The 16,863-nt window shown below is 37.6% G+C and overlaps 1 protein-coding gene and 1 long non-coding RNA gene across 2 annotated transcripts; one reads left to right on the plus strand and one right to left on the minus strand.

Annotated features, from left to right (window-relative positions):
- Positions 1–3,148: 3,148 nt before the first annotated feature.
- Positions 3,149–7,963, minus strand: LOC149677931 (uncharacterized). Its single transcript, XM_089837463.1, has 2 exons — positions 7,677–7,963; positions 3,149–5,438 (listed from the first exon to the last, which is right to left on the minus strand). Exon 2 carries the CDS (start codon positions 4,823–4,825, stop codon positions 3,848–3,850), a length of 978 nt encoding a protein of 325 aa, XP_089693589.1. The 5' UTR covers positions 4,826–5,438; positions 7,677–7,963; the 3' UTR covers positions 3,149–3,847.
- Positions 7,964–8,544: 581 nt separating this feature from the next.
- Positions 8,545–11,198, plus strand: LOC149677932 (uncharacterized). Its single transcript, XR_016366447.1, has 2 exons — positions 8,545–9,646; positions 9,719–11,198. It is a non-coding gene; the product is annotated as an uncharacterized LOC149677932 (long non-coding RNA).
- Positions 11,199–16,863: the final 5,665 nt, after the last annotated feature.

Consider the following 16,863-nt stretch of genomic DNA (forward strand, 5'->3'; position numbering starts at 1 on the left):
AATAATTAAATAAAAATAACTGATATTAATTTTTTAATCGTCAGTATTTTACCTTAATTCTAGTTAAGCCGTTTTAAGAAACGTAATTCTTAAAATGAATTTAAACATAGCTATTGTTGACGTTTGACTTCTAGCGTACAGCGTTTTCACAATTTTTTGGAAATTTCGGGTATATAAGGCGATTCATTCACAAATGAAAAGAATAAGAGCAATTGCGTGAGCATTTGGTGAAAGTCCTGCCATTGGGAGGCTAAACGTTTCTCGTAACCGTAGCCGATCGCGCGTACATCTTAACCCCAACGATGATAATGTAGTAGAAGCCAATATTCCAGATTGGCGTGTATGTGGTATACACAGAAGACCAATGGTGTTGTCAGAAGCCAATAAGTACAGATTTGCGTGTATGTGGTATATACCATACGAAAGACAAGTGTGGAGATAGCGTAATGAAGTAGAATTTTCCTAATTTCTGTTAACTGCGAACGCGGTCCGGAAATTGCGAACACGGTTGCTCTGATTTGCCAACTGCGAACGCGGTGATAGCCAGACACACACACACAGACACGTCCAGTGTTATACCTCTTCGTGACGTCATCGTCACTCGGAGAGGTAAAAACCTGTGTTAAGGGAAAATTCAAGTAATTTTATGAATTCCTCTAATTTGAAGACATTCTCTCTCTCCGAGAATTATTTCCCAATGACTTAAAAATCAAAATAAGTATGAGTTCCTTCAAATATTTAGTATAAGGTAGTGCGAAGAATTATAAATTAATTTTGATTATTAAAATCTTTGGGATATTTTTGGAATGTTTCACTATGCAGGTAGAATTAATAGATGATTTCTCTCTTCACCCTTCACGATCTAAGTTCATATCGAAAAACCTTTAACTTAAAAACACACCATATGAGCAAAAAAGTGTTAAGTAAAGCCCAAAGGTGTTCATCCCCACCATTCAAACAGTTTTATGTCAAACAACAATGCGATTCGGAATTGATTCGGTTATAAACGGTTGTGTAATCGTTTCCAATGCGTTGGCAACGGTTGTGCAAGCTCGTGTAAACGCGGCTTATATTTCCGTTTAAAAACATTTCAATAAGGGTCAATTAACACCGTGCCGTTTTTCTAAGCACCGATTGATAGAACACCTTCCAACTGAAACAAAAACACCCAGCAGATTAAAGCACAATTGGAAGAGTTAATAAAACCTAAAGGTGTTTCTAAGTACCAGTGAATCGCCATTTCCTTTAAAAATACCTAAAAAGAGTCAACTAGCACGATTTTACGGAGAAAGTACCATCCCAGTTACAAAACACTCTAAAAAACACCCATGAATAACCTTTTTTTCTAACAGTATTCTTTCACGAACCTTTAAGGATCTTTCAAGAACCCGTATTTTTTTCATGAACCCTCAAGGATCTATTAAGAACCGAAATGTTCTTTCACGAACCCTCATGGATCTATCGAGAACCTGAATGTTCTCTCACGAACCGTGAAGGCTCTCGCAAGAACCCAAATGTTCTTTCAAGAACGTTCAAGGATCTTTCAAGAACCCGAATGTTCTTTCAAGAACCTTCAAGGATCTATTAAAACCCCACACGTTATTACAAGAACCCTTTTAATTAGATACGATCTGCTAAGAACCTTCCTGTTCTACTGTGAACCTTCAACCACGTCTGGGAACCTGTAGCGTTCCAACTAGAACGTAAGAGTTCTATTGAAAACCCTCGAAGAACCCCTTTTTTTACAGTGTACCGCTAGTCTCTAAATTTTCATTTACTATATCGTTTAATTTCGATTCATGTTGAGGTAATTCATCATTCCCAATGTTGCGCCAATCGTCATATTTATTTTCAAAAACTTGCAACAACAAACTTTTTGTGGTAGTAATCTTGAATACCTGTTTGATTTTAGACAACAAATCTTCACAGACGGCATATTCTGGGATTGTTAAGATCTTTTTAATTACTCTGGCATCTGATTTAAAAAAAAACGTTTTAGTTTTACCGTTAAACGAGAGAAAATCAGGCTTAACACGCAATTATTTCATATTGAAAAGCGCTGAAGGTAATTTAGCTTGTTTTTGCAATCAATTTTGCAATTTTCACTAATGATTTTACCTATTTTACAATTAGGAGGTATGTTTCTATACAAATAAAAATTAAATGCATGTTTAGCTTTAAATGTGTTAGATTTAAACACATACTCAATTATTACACCAATGCTTACTGAAAGCATGTCGCATTGGAACATAAAGTTTTCCTTCTTTAGCATAAGCTTCTAGAGCATAATAACCATTTTTTTCTTCGCCCGGTTTTATTATTTTCCATATTTTGGCGTCATACACTTCGAATGCATTGAAAAGAGTGTAAAATTTGTTTGCCACAAATATTCTTCCACAAACAAGCCACACATTACAATTTAGAAAATTAAAGAAATTTACGGAGATAAACCACGTGTAATTAGAGTTAAATAATAATTTATTTAAAACATCCAAATTAAAAATGAGACGTTTCGGGCCGCGGCTCGTCGTTCAGTCTGGTGAACCATAGTGAGTTTCACATTAATAAGCTATACACTAAAAAACTAAAAAACAATATATCTAAAAAAGGGGGGGGGGAGTATAACATTTTATCCCTGGGAGATTATTTACATCTAGAGGGTGCCAGGTTGGCGCGGGATTTTATTTATTTTTATTTTTATATTTTAATAGGTTATTAATGTTCCAATTATTTTTTAAGGAGATTCCGGCTTCTAAATTAAAGTTGTTATGTTTAAATTTTTTTATAAATATGCTTTTAGTAATTTTACGTTTAAAATAATCCTTTTCTTTAGCCAAAATAGAGATATTATCCCAATTAATCTGGTGTGAAGTATTAAATTTTAGATGAACAAATATGGCATTTGTTTCTTTTTTGTTTTTGACATCTCTTTTATGTTCCTTGACTCTATCAAGTAGTTTTCTTTCTGTCTCACTATGGTTCACCAGACTGAACGACGAGCCGCGGCTCGAAACGTCTCATTTTTAATTTGGATGTTTTAAATAAATTATTATTTAACTCTAATTACACGTGGTTTATCTCCGTAAATTTCTTTAATTTTCTAAATTACTTCACACCCGTGTATAATAATAGTTATGTTTCACACATTACAAGTTTGTATTATATTTGTGATTTTAACAAATAGTGGTATTTCTTCAGCTTGCACCAAATCCAGAACAATCATAGTATCTTTTAAGTACTTAACTCCATTAAACTGAAGTGTTGGCGTTAGATAAACGTCTTTCACTTCTTTAAGAGGATTTTCGTGAAAAATGTATGATTTAATTTCTTTAACTAGTTCCAAGGGCAAAACCGACATCCTAATTAACTTTGACTTTCCTTCGTCGATGCTATCTTCTATTAACCCATTTGTGCCACTTAATTCATAGCATTGCAAATACTGGTGGCGGTTCGCCGCAGTTTTAGGTATATTTATAAAATTTCTACATCGTTTTACGATTTCTTTAAAGTACTGGTGTTTTGCTTCGTAACGCATGCACCAAAGCTTAAATAGAGGTCCAAATTCTGGTATAAGCCTTGGGTAGTGGATGAGATAATTTAGTTTAGGAATGAAAATGTTTAAACGAAGTTCGGCAGCAAGCGAAAGGAAGTCTTCAATCAACATCTTAAGATACGGAATCCATGCATTTTCAACTACGGGGGAGCAAATTATTTCAAATATCTCGCTTAATATCAGAAGGCACTTCCATTCCTCCTGATTTTCGTCAACTAAGTCTCCAAACATTAAAGGAAATAACTGGAAGAAGCACTGCTTTTGAGAAGCTGATCCACTAATATTTGATTTTCCCTAAATAACAGTTTCTGAGAGAATACTTGGAATTTTAGAATTTGTAAGGGGCCCATATTTGAAACTTTTAATTCTTTGATTAATTACTGATAAGGTAAGAAATCCTTTGTTTACTAGTGTCATGATAAGGGCGCGCAGGAATTTTGGTGCAATTCCTTCAAATAAGTCATGCATACAGTCTGGCGGAAAGCTTTTGGAAACTTGAAATTGTGAAAGTTGCTTAAAACAACACTTTTGTTTAACTCCATAAATCGACGAATTAAGAGGATTTTTTTCCACATTTTTCACATGATAATCTATTACATCTTCAGTTCTTAACACAAATTCAGACTCCCTAAATTTTCTCCCAATTTCTTCATGAGAGGCCATACAAAATCTGCAAACACGACCTCTAGAAAATGATTGCATAAAACCGGCTAAAGCGTGGCTAGATAAATTATCACCAGCTATTGTAAGAACGCTCCCATAATAGGTTTCATTTGCTACAGTGATGCCTTCAGTTTCGAGCTTAATAATATCATCCAATAAAGGTTGATACACTTTATGATAACCTCCATGTCGTTTAAGTGAGGTGTCTAAAACAGCGACTAATAAGTATATACTTGAGAGCTTGCTACGATATTTAGAACTCATGTTTCCTAACGTCATATAGGTCATGCTTAGTTTGTGAACACCTTTCTTTGCTCCTAACGGATTTGCTACTTCGATTTCATCTGTGTAGAGATGTAGTTGTAGCGCCTTCGGCATCTTCGAAAAAAGCCAGTGATTTTTAAAATTAGAACCGTCCCTAACATCTGAAAGGTATTCTTTGTCCTCAATCGATTTTTCCCTTGTTACATCATTTCGGATATCATCTTTTCTCAGCAATAATTTTAAAAGTTCCAACAGTGGTATATATTGAAAGGTGTTCATTTTTTGTAAACCATTTCGCCCTACATAATTTGAATAGCCAAGCTGATACTCCACTGGTTCTAACATTTGCAGATTTGTTTTGCAATACTTATGTAACGCCTCAGGATTTCTAATGCTTTTGATAAAGCTTTCAACCACCACACTAGACTCACCCGCGACATTAGTTTTAATTTCAAGTGCTTGAGACAAAAGATTAGCAACCCCAATTGAAATTTGTTGCGCAACAGTAATAGGGAACTTGTGCAATTACCGTACTTCTAGCAGAAACCTAACTGCGTTATTGCTCAATTGATTTAAAGATGCGCACTCATTTCTATATAACTCGTGATTGTCCAGTGGAAGTTCATCCACTTGGTCGATCATTTCAAAATTACCATCCACATCCGCACGTTCTTGTATCATAATCTGATTATTTTCTATTCGTTCAAAGTTTTTCTTGATAAACTCATTTTTATGAGCACTATATATATGATTTTTCAAGCCAGCGTAAGTTTTGTAAAAATTAGGACAATTTGAGCGGGACGTACAACACTGTATTCTTAGGTTGGGTTCGTGACTATGAAGATTTCTTATGTGGCATAAATATGATTGAGGTGAAAATCGTTTACATCCACACTTGGAGCATTTGAATATGTTCTGGTCCATAATGAATGTGATTAACGTCCACCAGAATGAACATCTATTTAAAGGCAATGAATTGGGAGAAGCAATATTACGCACCAATCATGGGGCAGGGGGACATATAATTTAAACAAAGGCCACAGGGGGATGGGAATTTACTCCTCGTGCAGCCTACCACTACCTTCTACATAATTCCTCCTTGTCTAAACTAAGTAAAGCTCACTACCAACTAATAAACAAGATGAAGCCCATAAGAATAACGCACCTATTAAAATTGGAAACTATACCCCTTCAAAACGTGACACAAAAAAATCCAAAAAAATACATCTTTGCTGGATAAATGTGAAAAGAGCAAATTGCACTTAACCATTTAAAAATCGCGGGCTTCAACTATAACTATAACCCCCACCCCCGCCCAATGTAGGCTTATCATTCTGGAAAGGGTGGATATTGATATAATATTAAGTGCCATTATCTCCATAAGTTTGGATATTAACCGGTTTGGTGGAACGTCTCTCGGACCCTTTCCTATTCATTAGCGCCTTAAAGAAATCGGGCAGGAAAAAATAAAAGTGAGAGTCATTTCCTAAGATTTCCCATTTTCCCTACGGTTTAGCCGCAAAGCGGCGAACACCTTAAGTTTATATGGGGGGTGACCCGAGTTGGGGTAATTTTTAGTTTGGGGTCTCTCTTTTTATGGTGGTATTTTTCCATGCTAGCGCAAACACATTTGCTTTTCTACACAGGCTGCGTGTTACTTTGGCAACCCTTAAAGGGAGGGTGAAGTGGAAAATAAAGTTATTTTTAATCGATTCTTCTATTAGTTATAAGACCTATCTGCATAGTGAAACATCCAGAAAATGTCTCTGAATGATTTTAAAAACCAAAATAGATGCACATTTCACCAATAATTTTAAGCTAGGACCTTCGACCAATCGCGTAACGCCCTGCCTTCCCGTTAACAAAATTTCCAAGTCAAGCTCAATGGCGCGTGATAGTGTTATCACATCACGCGCAATATTTAACGTATCTCGTGCTAAATAATGCCACGTATATTTTGTTAACTGGTCGAAGGTGCCAGTTTTCAATTATTGATGAAATCTGAAAGTATTTCGATTTTTAAAATCATTCAGAGATATTTCCTCGATGTTTCGCTATGCAGATAGGTCTTATAACTATAGTAGAAGAATCTATTAAAATTCACTTTCTTTTCCTTTTCACCCACCCTTTAACACTACTCATTTTTTTTACGTTTCCACAGAAAAACGGGAGCTTGGACTTATATAGAGGAATTTGGGGGGGAGTGAATGCCTGAGCGAAAAACTTCGCAAACAGTCTTTTGTTATCACCTCTCGAGTGTTATACCAAAGAGGGTATACAGAAGGGGGAGTGGGAGGTCGACTATTTAAATTCTCGCTTTTAAAAATTGTTTAAATTATAGGAAACCATACCTTATAAACTAAAAATGCCACATTCTCCGCTTTCCTTTCTACTTTCCAACGTAAAGCCTTGCTCCCGGTAAAAAGACGTCTAACCACTTTGGTCTAACTAGCGCTTATTGTCTAAAAACCAACCACTCGCGTTATTCGAGACAAACCGGGAATGGAGATGTAAAAAATATTAAATTTAATTAAGTACTACTACTAAATCAGTCTAAAACCAGTTTAAAATGTGAACATGTTAATGCAGCGTTTATTCAAGAACTAACTAAAAACCAAGAGTACAAAAGCGTTGTTACGAAAACTCTTATCATTAGGTCAAGCTAAAACAAGCATCCCTTTTTTTAATTAATAGACTTTGTGTTTTTTTTAACAAAAAATTGGCGAGAACAACACTTTAGCCTTATCAAAGGCATAAGCTTCCACTCCTCGTCCTGTATACCGTCTTTGGTTATACTAAGAGTGCACTAAAGGGAAGGCTTTCATGGAGCCAGTATCTCGTGCAATGTAATACCAATGTGAGACGGATTGTAGGCTACAGGGGGACACACTAGATTGTATGTAATGATAGTAACTTTGGGAGATAATGCCACTTTTGGGGGTTATTATGTACTCCTGGTATGACTAAATTAATCATGACCAAAATGTGTACACCTGATTACCAAAATTATTCCTGCCTTTGACTGCGGTTTTCAAGTAATCAATTACGTCATGGCTACTTGCTACTCTAGTTACTAGCCCGTCGTATTTCTATGTGCCCCATTCCATACCCAAAATCTACCTATATTTTGGTTCATACATGCTGAACATTATGGTATAGACATAGTAGACAGTAGTAGTAGTTCAAATTATTTTACCTTAAATGTCCGCAAAAGCACTTTCAACATCTAAAATCCTCGTCCAAATTAGTGGTGAAACTGCAAGGCTTAAGAAGTTAAGACCGCGTGGCATGGGCTGAATCAAAATGAGATTCGCCGCTAACGACAGAGTCGGGACTCGGGACACGATCGAGAGGCCGAGTATAAGAATCCTACCAAACAGTTAAGAGGCCCTTCGGAAAATGGGACAAACGACGATCTTCCACATAGACCTTAGCTTAGCGGGTGGGTAAAAATGGAGAAGGGGTCGTTATTTTTTGCCCCTTTTAAATAACAAATATTTGAAGGCTGAAATAAGCCTTTCACATATTATTCCAGTGCTCCTGAAACCACGAGGGGCAAACCACTAAGAATTTTCCTGTACACCGATTACGTAATCATTGATTACAGTAATGAGAACGCTAGATTACAACCAATTACGATGAGTACAGAATGATTACGATGAGTACGGAGTGATTGCCATGAGTACGGTGACAATAATGATGGCGTCGTTAGACAAAATTATTACGCTTGAACCTCAATTGAACCTTTTTCAATAACAGTGTAATCTATAGAATACTCAAAATTTAATCGACCGTAGAGTGTAGCCGCGTTAAAGAGAAACCTCTCCCGTCCTATATCTTAAGCCTAATCATGGGGAATCTAAACGAGCCGTCGACGGCACGGCCCATCTAATGAAAGTCTATACCTCGCACGTTAGTCTATAGAACCATAAAACTTTAATTGACCGTCGAGTGTAGCCGCGATAAAGTGAAACCTCTCCGGTCCTATCTTAAGCATAACCACTTTGACGGGAAGATATAAACGGCTCCTTCCAGTAACAAAGGTTTCTGTGTTCTAACTACGAAAGCCGTATTTACTTTCCGAGAGCGCATTAAGGCTCCTTCGAGAAGTCCGCTCTTCTCTCGGAACTTGATCATTCTCAATGAATAAAGGTAATGTCAGTATCAAAAATAACCTTGATTTTCTTATATTTCTTCAAGTATGAAGAGGAAAGAGAGGAGAATCTTCATTCGACCTTGGATTGTGCCGATAAAAGTTCAAACGACATGGACGTCATGAGAGAGTTTTTGTACCTGTATAAACCTATAAAAGCAGCGGCCAAAGAATTTGAATCTTTCGAGCAAGTGGCGGCGAAGACTCTGGGCCTATTAATCGGGGCGTTCGTGCAGATCGGGAAGCTAAATTTCTGACACTTTCTTGATTTGAAAGTAAATCTCGAAAAAGATTTTGCCGACACGTTCGCTAGTGTTATCAACGATAAAAATTTTATATTGGCTTAGTTTTTGGACCCTCGGCAGATAAGATATATGTTCACTGGTAAAATTTTCTTTCACTAAAGTATCTTAGGCTAACCCTTATCTCTTGCCTTATTGATATCCCCTCCCAGAGGCGAATTGTATTCTCTATTTCACAGTTACTTAAATTATAATGTATGGATTTATCTCTTTACAGGTGAGTTTGTTACTGAAAAATGAAGTGAACAATATCCAACCTTTCGCGTTCCGAGTTTGGATGGGGTTTTGAAAATAGTTCAAAAAGATAAAAAGACATGGAAGACGAAGAGGAAACCGACAACGAAGCGGAAGCAGAAGCTTGAGATTCGATGTTCCCGTCCCTGGCTCCACCTGGTGGATCAAAGGCATTGCCAGCATCGCCTTCTGGGGATGTCAGCATCTATATAAAGGATGCCCTACCACAAAAAGTGGATAAAACAGTAACATGGCTCCCCTGGATATTTGGAGAGCCGAGGCAACCGCCATGCCAAACTTAGCCAAACTCGCCATGAATTACTTGGCATGTTCAATGTCAACGACCCTAATGAACGTTGCTGTGGAGCGGGCGATAGCGATAACGCGTTACCAGCGCTCCGGCCATAACGGAAAAACCATTTCAACGATGCAAAAAGTGAAAGCCTTGAGCGAGCTTTACAAGTAAATAAGCCAGAGGTGTGTTTCCGCTTCCCCCATTGTAAGAGCATTTCAACGAATAACCTTTATCTTGTTTTTTTTTCTTACCAGGGCTCTGTCATCGAGCCATAGTTTGGCGTTAGAGGGGATTAGCGCTACTGGCGAAACCCCTCGTAGTACACTTCCTCCAAATAAGAACGCGTCATACACCGAGTCAATTTAATAATAAGAACTACGCCGCAACGTCGTTTTTATGAGTAAATGACTCGATTCTATCGTACCCCTTGGGTGGACGTGGAAACAATAGGCTAGATTTCTTTCGCTTTTCAGTTAACGTCTTAACATTCATTTGCAATAATACATTTAAAGCTTAAAATTTGCTTCTAATGCCGACTAAATTTAGTTGTAAGAAGGACACTGACACGTCCAGCTTAACTTGCGCTACTTGTTTAGCATCTAGAGAGCGTTTCCCGGGTTTTTACCTATATCCTCATAGTTTTTACCTCGACCAAACTCTTTGGCTTTACAAAACTGAAGGGGTAAGCGCGGAAGAAGAATTAGGAACCTATATATTGAGTTTCAAGCCCATGAGGAGCATCATTTATCGATCAGAAAGAGCTTAGGACGAGTTCCAAAAGTTAAGGCAAGAGGTAGGAAAATTAAAAGCAAAGCAGTTAATAAAGGACGCTATGGTCCAGGTGGACTGGGACTCTTTTGCCCTAGTAAGGGAGCAAAGGAAGAAGGAGGAGCAGAAGGCGAAGAAGGAACGAACCCGTATCAGGAGAAAATACATTTTATGTACCGTTCTTATCCTACGATAAAAATGGCTGTCCATTATATTGAATAATTTTTAGAATAAGGGCAAAAGCATTTGCTTGGATTCTTAGATTCGATCGACAGTCATGGACATGGCATTTTAAACTGTATACCAGAAAAGGGCCTTTTAAGGGCCACCCTAAATATAGCTTTTGCTTTCGCCTCAAAGTGTATTGTTCCAATTGTTAGTTACATGTCAAATTAGGCCTGAATAGAAACAATTTTCTGAATGAAACTGAATATTATCGAAATTAAAAATTAGCCACTAACGTTTCGTGGTTTGAAAATTATGACAAAGACAGACATATTTCTAAACATTAAAATATTTTAAAGCTTCATTTTTTTGAGAAAGGGTTCTAAAACAAGCTGGTCCAGCAACCAGAACATTTTTGCACACCCAATCAATTTATAGGACATTGGTCCAGTGAGGCAGTGACCCCTATAAGTGTCTCAAAGTTATCTTACTTCCGTCCCGGCTAAATAGAAAACCGACACAATAGGCAGGGTTCATACAACTTTGGAAAACAAATTTCCCTGAGATTTCCAGGTTTTCCCCATATACTTCCCTGAGTTTCCTAGATTTTTCCCGTATATGGAGTATCCTATGGAGCAAATGTTAACGAAGGAGGAAGGGTAAATAGGACAATTACATAATCAAAGGGCATCCCCGATTCCCCGTATCTCTAATATTATCAGAGTTATGAGCCTCCAAAGTATAGTACATGGAGGGAATGTTCACGAACATTTTGCTTAATTATTCGACCCTTGTTTGACAAAATCCCAAGTTTTTAGTATCGTTGGATGTTATTGTTAGGCAAATAAGACTATAACATACTCGAAGGACATCCCTGTATCTCTAGTAGAACCAGAGCTATGAGCCTCAAAGATTAGTGGAATGTTAATCCTATGGAGGGTATGTTCATGTCATGAACATTTTGCTTAATTACTCGGCCTCTGTTTGACGCATAGTTCCCTGATTTCCCTGAATTATACTAAAAATTCTAAATTTCCCTGAGGTTTTCGTCAACTATTTATTTCCCTGATTTTTCCAGGTTTGTATGAACCCTGATAGCTCACAGCAAGACAAGGTTGAAAAGGGGGCGGAAATAAGTCAAATACTTTGAGCCTCATGGAAATTCGTGAGAGCGGAAATTAGCAGAACAATTAAAATGTATCCAGGGACACTAAATCCAAATGTAAACATTAGGGTTGGTTCCATAAGGAGAGAGAGCTTAAAACCCTATTCTCTAACCCAAATCCAAATCGACATTTGAATCTCCCGCCAAACATTTCACCATCTCAAATTATTTTCTTATTTCTTTAACGTAAATAGGCATTTTAATCTCCCGCCAAACATTTCACCATCTCAAATTATTCTCTTATTTCTTTAACCCAAATCAACATTTGAATCTCCCGCCAAACACTTACCCAAATGTACGTCACTTCCTGTTTCAATGCATGTTTTTATTTCAGCATAAATTACACTAAGGCAGTAAATTAATTACCTACGATAAATTAATTTATTACTTTAAAATTAGAATTTTATTCATTATAAAACTAAGCTTTTCCTGAAGCTTTTGAACCGTTTAATTGAAATTATTTAAACTAATAGTGATGATCAATTGGCCAATATCGTAAATTAACCGATGTCAAAACCAATTTATTTAAAATCAATGAAACGAAAATATCAATATCAAATAATTACCCACAGGAAAAGATATCAAGCTATTCTTTAATTTAAATTTCTCAGGTTAAGTTTCAAAAGATGATGAATTTTACTATTTTCTGACACCAAAATTGACAGCTTCTTTGCATAATTCCCGAAGTTTTTCTATTCCAAATTAGAAATATTAACGTTTTGTGATATTAAAGGAGAAATATAAATAAAATTTTCCTTTCTTTTGAACTAGTTTCTATAAAGGAACTTTAATAAATGGCCATTTGTATGAGTACACTTACCGATAATGGATTTTACTAATCTAGACAATTACTACGTCTTTTAATTAATATTTTAAAAATACTACCTGAATATTTCTTAAATATGAAAGATTATATTTTTATTTCAGATTAATGAGTTAAAAAAATTGGTATCCGTGTTTCAGTTAAGCTTTGATATTGACATTGGTTAATTTACGATATCGGCTAACGATCCTAGTCTGATTATAACATTAAATCGGAACTTCAATTGTCACTAGACAGTATATAACTTCAAACTCGAGAGTTAGGAACTTTAAAACAATCTCAACAGGATAACCGTGGTTAAACTTATCATTATATGTGCTAATGTAATAAGATAATTTGACTCAGTGAACGTTGGGCAATGGCCTCAGACTTTTGCTTGCAATGGTCAAGCTAAAATTCCTCATTTGACGCAACCTTCTAAGGAGCTATTAGTAAAATAATATATTACGAACAAAAATGGTCTCACTTAGATCACAAAAATTATACTTAGCTTGAAAAATTAATATTTAAATCAAATTAGAAAATTCAGTTAAGCAAAGGCTTAGAGCATTCCCGACGGTACATAAGACTCCCGTCCCGTCTCCTCTCCCGGTCTCCACTCTTCCGTCAAAACTCAAACCCGAAAGCTCGCGCAGCTAAAATTCCCCTTAAATAGTAGACAAGACTCCCGTCTCCCTGGAAGCTGACGCGCCCCTAATCTACCCTTAGTAAATGGTCTCACTTAGATCACAAAAATTATACTTAGCTTGAAAAATTAATACTTAAATCAAAGTAGAAAATTCAGTTAAGCAAAGGCTTAGAGCATTGCCGTAATGCCGTCCGCACGCAGCCGACGCGCTGCGGCAATCTCCCCTTATTCTCAGTATCATCTTAAACAGCCAACCCTATTTCCCGCCAATATTTTAGAGAAGCAGCCCAATTGGCGGCTTTCCCGCCCAATATGGCATCCCTGCAAGCTGCAGACCGATGGCATCCCTGCAAGCTGCAGACCGATGGCATCCCTGCAGGCTGCAGAAGGACCCGCCCTTCGCAGCCGCACTGCAGAACGACGCACTCGAGCGGCTCGCAGCCTCGCACTGCAGAACGACGCTCTCAAGGGAAGGAGAAAATAACGAGGGATCAGCCACTGGCGTATTCTCCCGGTATTACCTCTTTGGAGGTTTTAATGCCGTAAATTCGGGTGATATGCCTACAATCCGTTCTAATATTGAGATAAAAACTGTAGAAAGTAATCCCGAATGTATTTCCGCGTTATACGGCGTAATACGCTTCACATCTTACACCCTCAGAAAGACTTTATTGCCGAGTGGCTTTTCCCTCGTCAATTGTCCCGTATAGAGACTAACATTTTTGCTCACGCCAGATGGCGGTGTGCAAAAATAAAAAAGAAAACAAAAAACTGAAAGCATAATAACATACTACAAATTTTACTGGTAGAAGGATTTGATACAAAAAGTAATATTTACTACGCTATTTCATGTGCACTACCAACACCAGAGAGTTCAGTCACATTTTGTGCTTCAAGTCTTTTTGATTAGTTTGGAGCGAAGATCATGAGTGCTGACTTTTTAATATTAAGTGCAAGTCCTTCGGAATCCAGTGTTGCCATCAAGGACCTGATATCTGCGTTCAGATTCTTTAGGAGTGGGCTATGATTTTCATGTGCAGTTAGGAGGGCGTCGTCATCGGCGTATTCCATTAGTTCCGTGTTCTTTAATGCCTTATGATTCCCACTCGTGTAGAGATTAAAAAAAAGGGGACCTAGGACGCTTCCTTGCGGTACTCCCGATTTTAACATTAAAGGGGAAGTGTATGTTCCGTCTACCCATACTTTTTGGATGCGATTTTTAAGTATTGGCTACACCACTTCAAAGAGGTTTCCCCGATGTTGATTTGTTCGAGTATACGTAGAAGGATATCGTGATTTACGCTGTCAAATGCCTTAGACATATCTAGGAAGGCTACCGCCACAAATTTGCCTGTTTCAAGGTGGTTTATTATTCGCTCATGTAGATTCAAGATACACGAATTAGTCGAGCGGCCTGGGAGGAACCCAGATTGCATGGCGTAGAAGAGATTGTTATCAAGCCCAAATTTTAGTAGTTGGTTATGTGCACATCTTTCCTGAGTCTTTGACCATGTTCGCAGAATAGAGATTCCTCTGTAATTACCGGGAACCGTACGGTCACCAGATTTGTAAATGAGGATAACCTTTGCCTCTTTCCATCTCATCGGAAAACAACCGCTTCGGAACGATTCAATAATGATTTTAGTCTTAGCAGGGGCAATCACGATCGCCATGCCTTTGATTAATGAGGTGAAGAGGACATCTGTTCCAGCTACCATGCTATTGGGTAGGTTTTTTAAGGAGTGAAATACGGTTTGTTCTGAGATTTCCTTGAATTCCATTTTATTATCGTGATCGCCGTTTGTAGATGAGGGAGGGAGGGGTATAACAACAGAAGATGTCGCTAATTGCTTATTAATAAAAAATTCATTAAAGAGCGCGGCAATTTCTTCAGAACTATTAGTTAGTACGTCGTTGTTTTTTAATGAAGGGGTTCCTTTATCCTTTGGCTTAAGGAATGGTTTTAAAGATTTCCAGATATTTCCTGAGTGTTTGTTACAGTTCTTGAAATAGTTATTTTTTGCAGGTTTGATAAGTTTTGTAATCTTATTTCGTAGAGCGCGGTAGCATTGGGAAAGGTGCGGATTCTTGTTCGACTTTGCCTTTGCAACGTCGCGTTGGTGCATAATATTTTTAATGTTATTAGTAAGCCAGGGGGTAAGTTTGACTTCTTTCCTCCTCGAGGTAATGGGGGCGTATTGTTTCAGGCATTTAGTAATTACTGATTCTAGTTTCGCGACACCTTCGTCGACGTGGGTGAAGGTAAAATTATTCAGAGCTGTGATCATGGCGTTGGGAAATTGATCATAGTTCATATTCCTAAAGTCTCTCACTTGCTTTATTGTCTTATTTATTTTTGGACATGCCCTTTTCCTGACACAGTATATTATGTCATGATCCGACGCCCCACAGTCGATGATCCCACTGTCAACTATTCTCGTTGGGTGGGTAGTGTAGATATGGTCGATTAGGGAGGTTGACGTTGGAGTGGAGCGTTCTAGTTGGCTTTTCAATAAGTTGTTTAAATGAAAATAAACGTTTCTTGAGTACCTTGGTTTTAGCTGAGGCGGGTCCATGAAGGAGGTCGCAGTTAAAATCACCCATCAGGAGGGCCTGGTGATTAGGATTTTGGAGAATGCGACCTAAGAGTGATGATATCTCGGTTGACAATTCTTCGGTGGTCATATGGTCGTTGGGTGGGTGGTAGTATACGCAGATTTGCATTGGGCTGATATTATTTTCGTTTAAAGTGCACCAAATATATTTCGTAGAGGTCCTATGGTCCTGGTTATCGGCGTTGTGTACAATGGTTAAGTTATACCGATAGTACAAACAGACACCTCCACCCCGTTTGTATCTCGCCGTAGAAGGGTAAAGTCGTTAATATGTATAACTGCATCAGGGACGGTGTCGTTTAACCAGGGTCCGTATTCTGCAGAAAAGGTATGCTCCTCCCCCAGACTTAAGCTCGCGGATTGGTCGGTCAGGATCGAACTTAGGGCTGTTGGTTGGATATCATGCTGATGACGCCATTTTGACATAGGGCTGTTGATTGGATGTCCGTATGGGCAGGGCCTGAACATTCTGGCTCAGTTCAGTTCTTTACGTAATCGTAACTATACAGGGTGTTTCTGGAAAGTCTGGCACAAATTAACAGGCATGTTCCTTGGGTCAAAAGGAGTCCGAAAGGTTCTATGACGTTTTGGGGTAAAGCGCTCCGTTGCGACGTTATGGGCTCTCAAAAGTAGGCCGAAAAACAAGGAGATTTTGCAGAACTATCGCACTAGTTTTGTGGTTTTGACCCAATTGTTTTCGATTATTGAGCATAAGGCAATGATCGAAATAAGTTCAAACCTAGTGGAAGACCGTGAACGTGTTAAACGGCCAAATCGTTAATCCCTTTGTTTTTATTAATGATTGTAATTAAAGGTAAGGAAAGTAGCTCAGATATCGGTTACTTGTTTGTTCAGATGTACTGGTAACTGACCAGTCTTTTATTCTTTATTTCAATTAGACACATTACTTTTACAATAATTCAAATGAACCCCTTACGTTTTGCAACAATTCGAATGAACCCCTTAAGTTTTACAACAATTCGAATGAACCCCTTAAGTTTTACAACAATTCGAATGAACCCCTTAAGTTTTACAACAATTCGAATGAACCCCTTAAATTTTACAAAAAATCGAATCGAACCCATAAATTTTACAATAATTCGAATGAACCCCTTAAATTTTACAATAAATCGAATGAACCCCTTAAATTTTACAATAAATCGAAAGAACCCCTTAAATTTTACAATAAATCGAATGAACCCGTTAAATTTTACAATAAATCGAATCGATTCCAT

The sequence above is a fragment of the Phalangium opilio genome, unplaced genomic scaffold, assembly GCF_054372755.1.
Source record: "Phalangium opilio isolate 3A_F unplaced genomic scaffold, DU_Popi_V2 ptg000043l_1, whole genome shotgun sequence".
Classification (NCBI taxonomy): Eukaryota; Metazoa; Arthropoda; class Arachnida; order Opiliones; family Phalangiidae; genus Phalangium; species Phalangium opilio.

What these genes read in the sequence shown, in the direction of transcription:
- LOC149677931 (XM_089837463.1), bottom strand. Translation starts at nt 4,825, where the DNA reads ATGTTAGAACCAGTGGAGTATCAGCTTGGCTATTCAAATTATGTAGGG.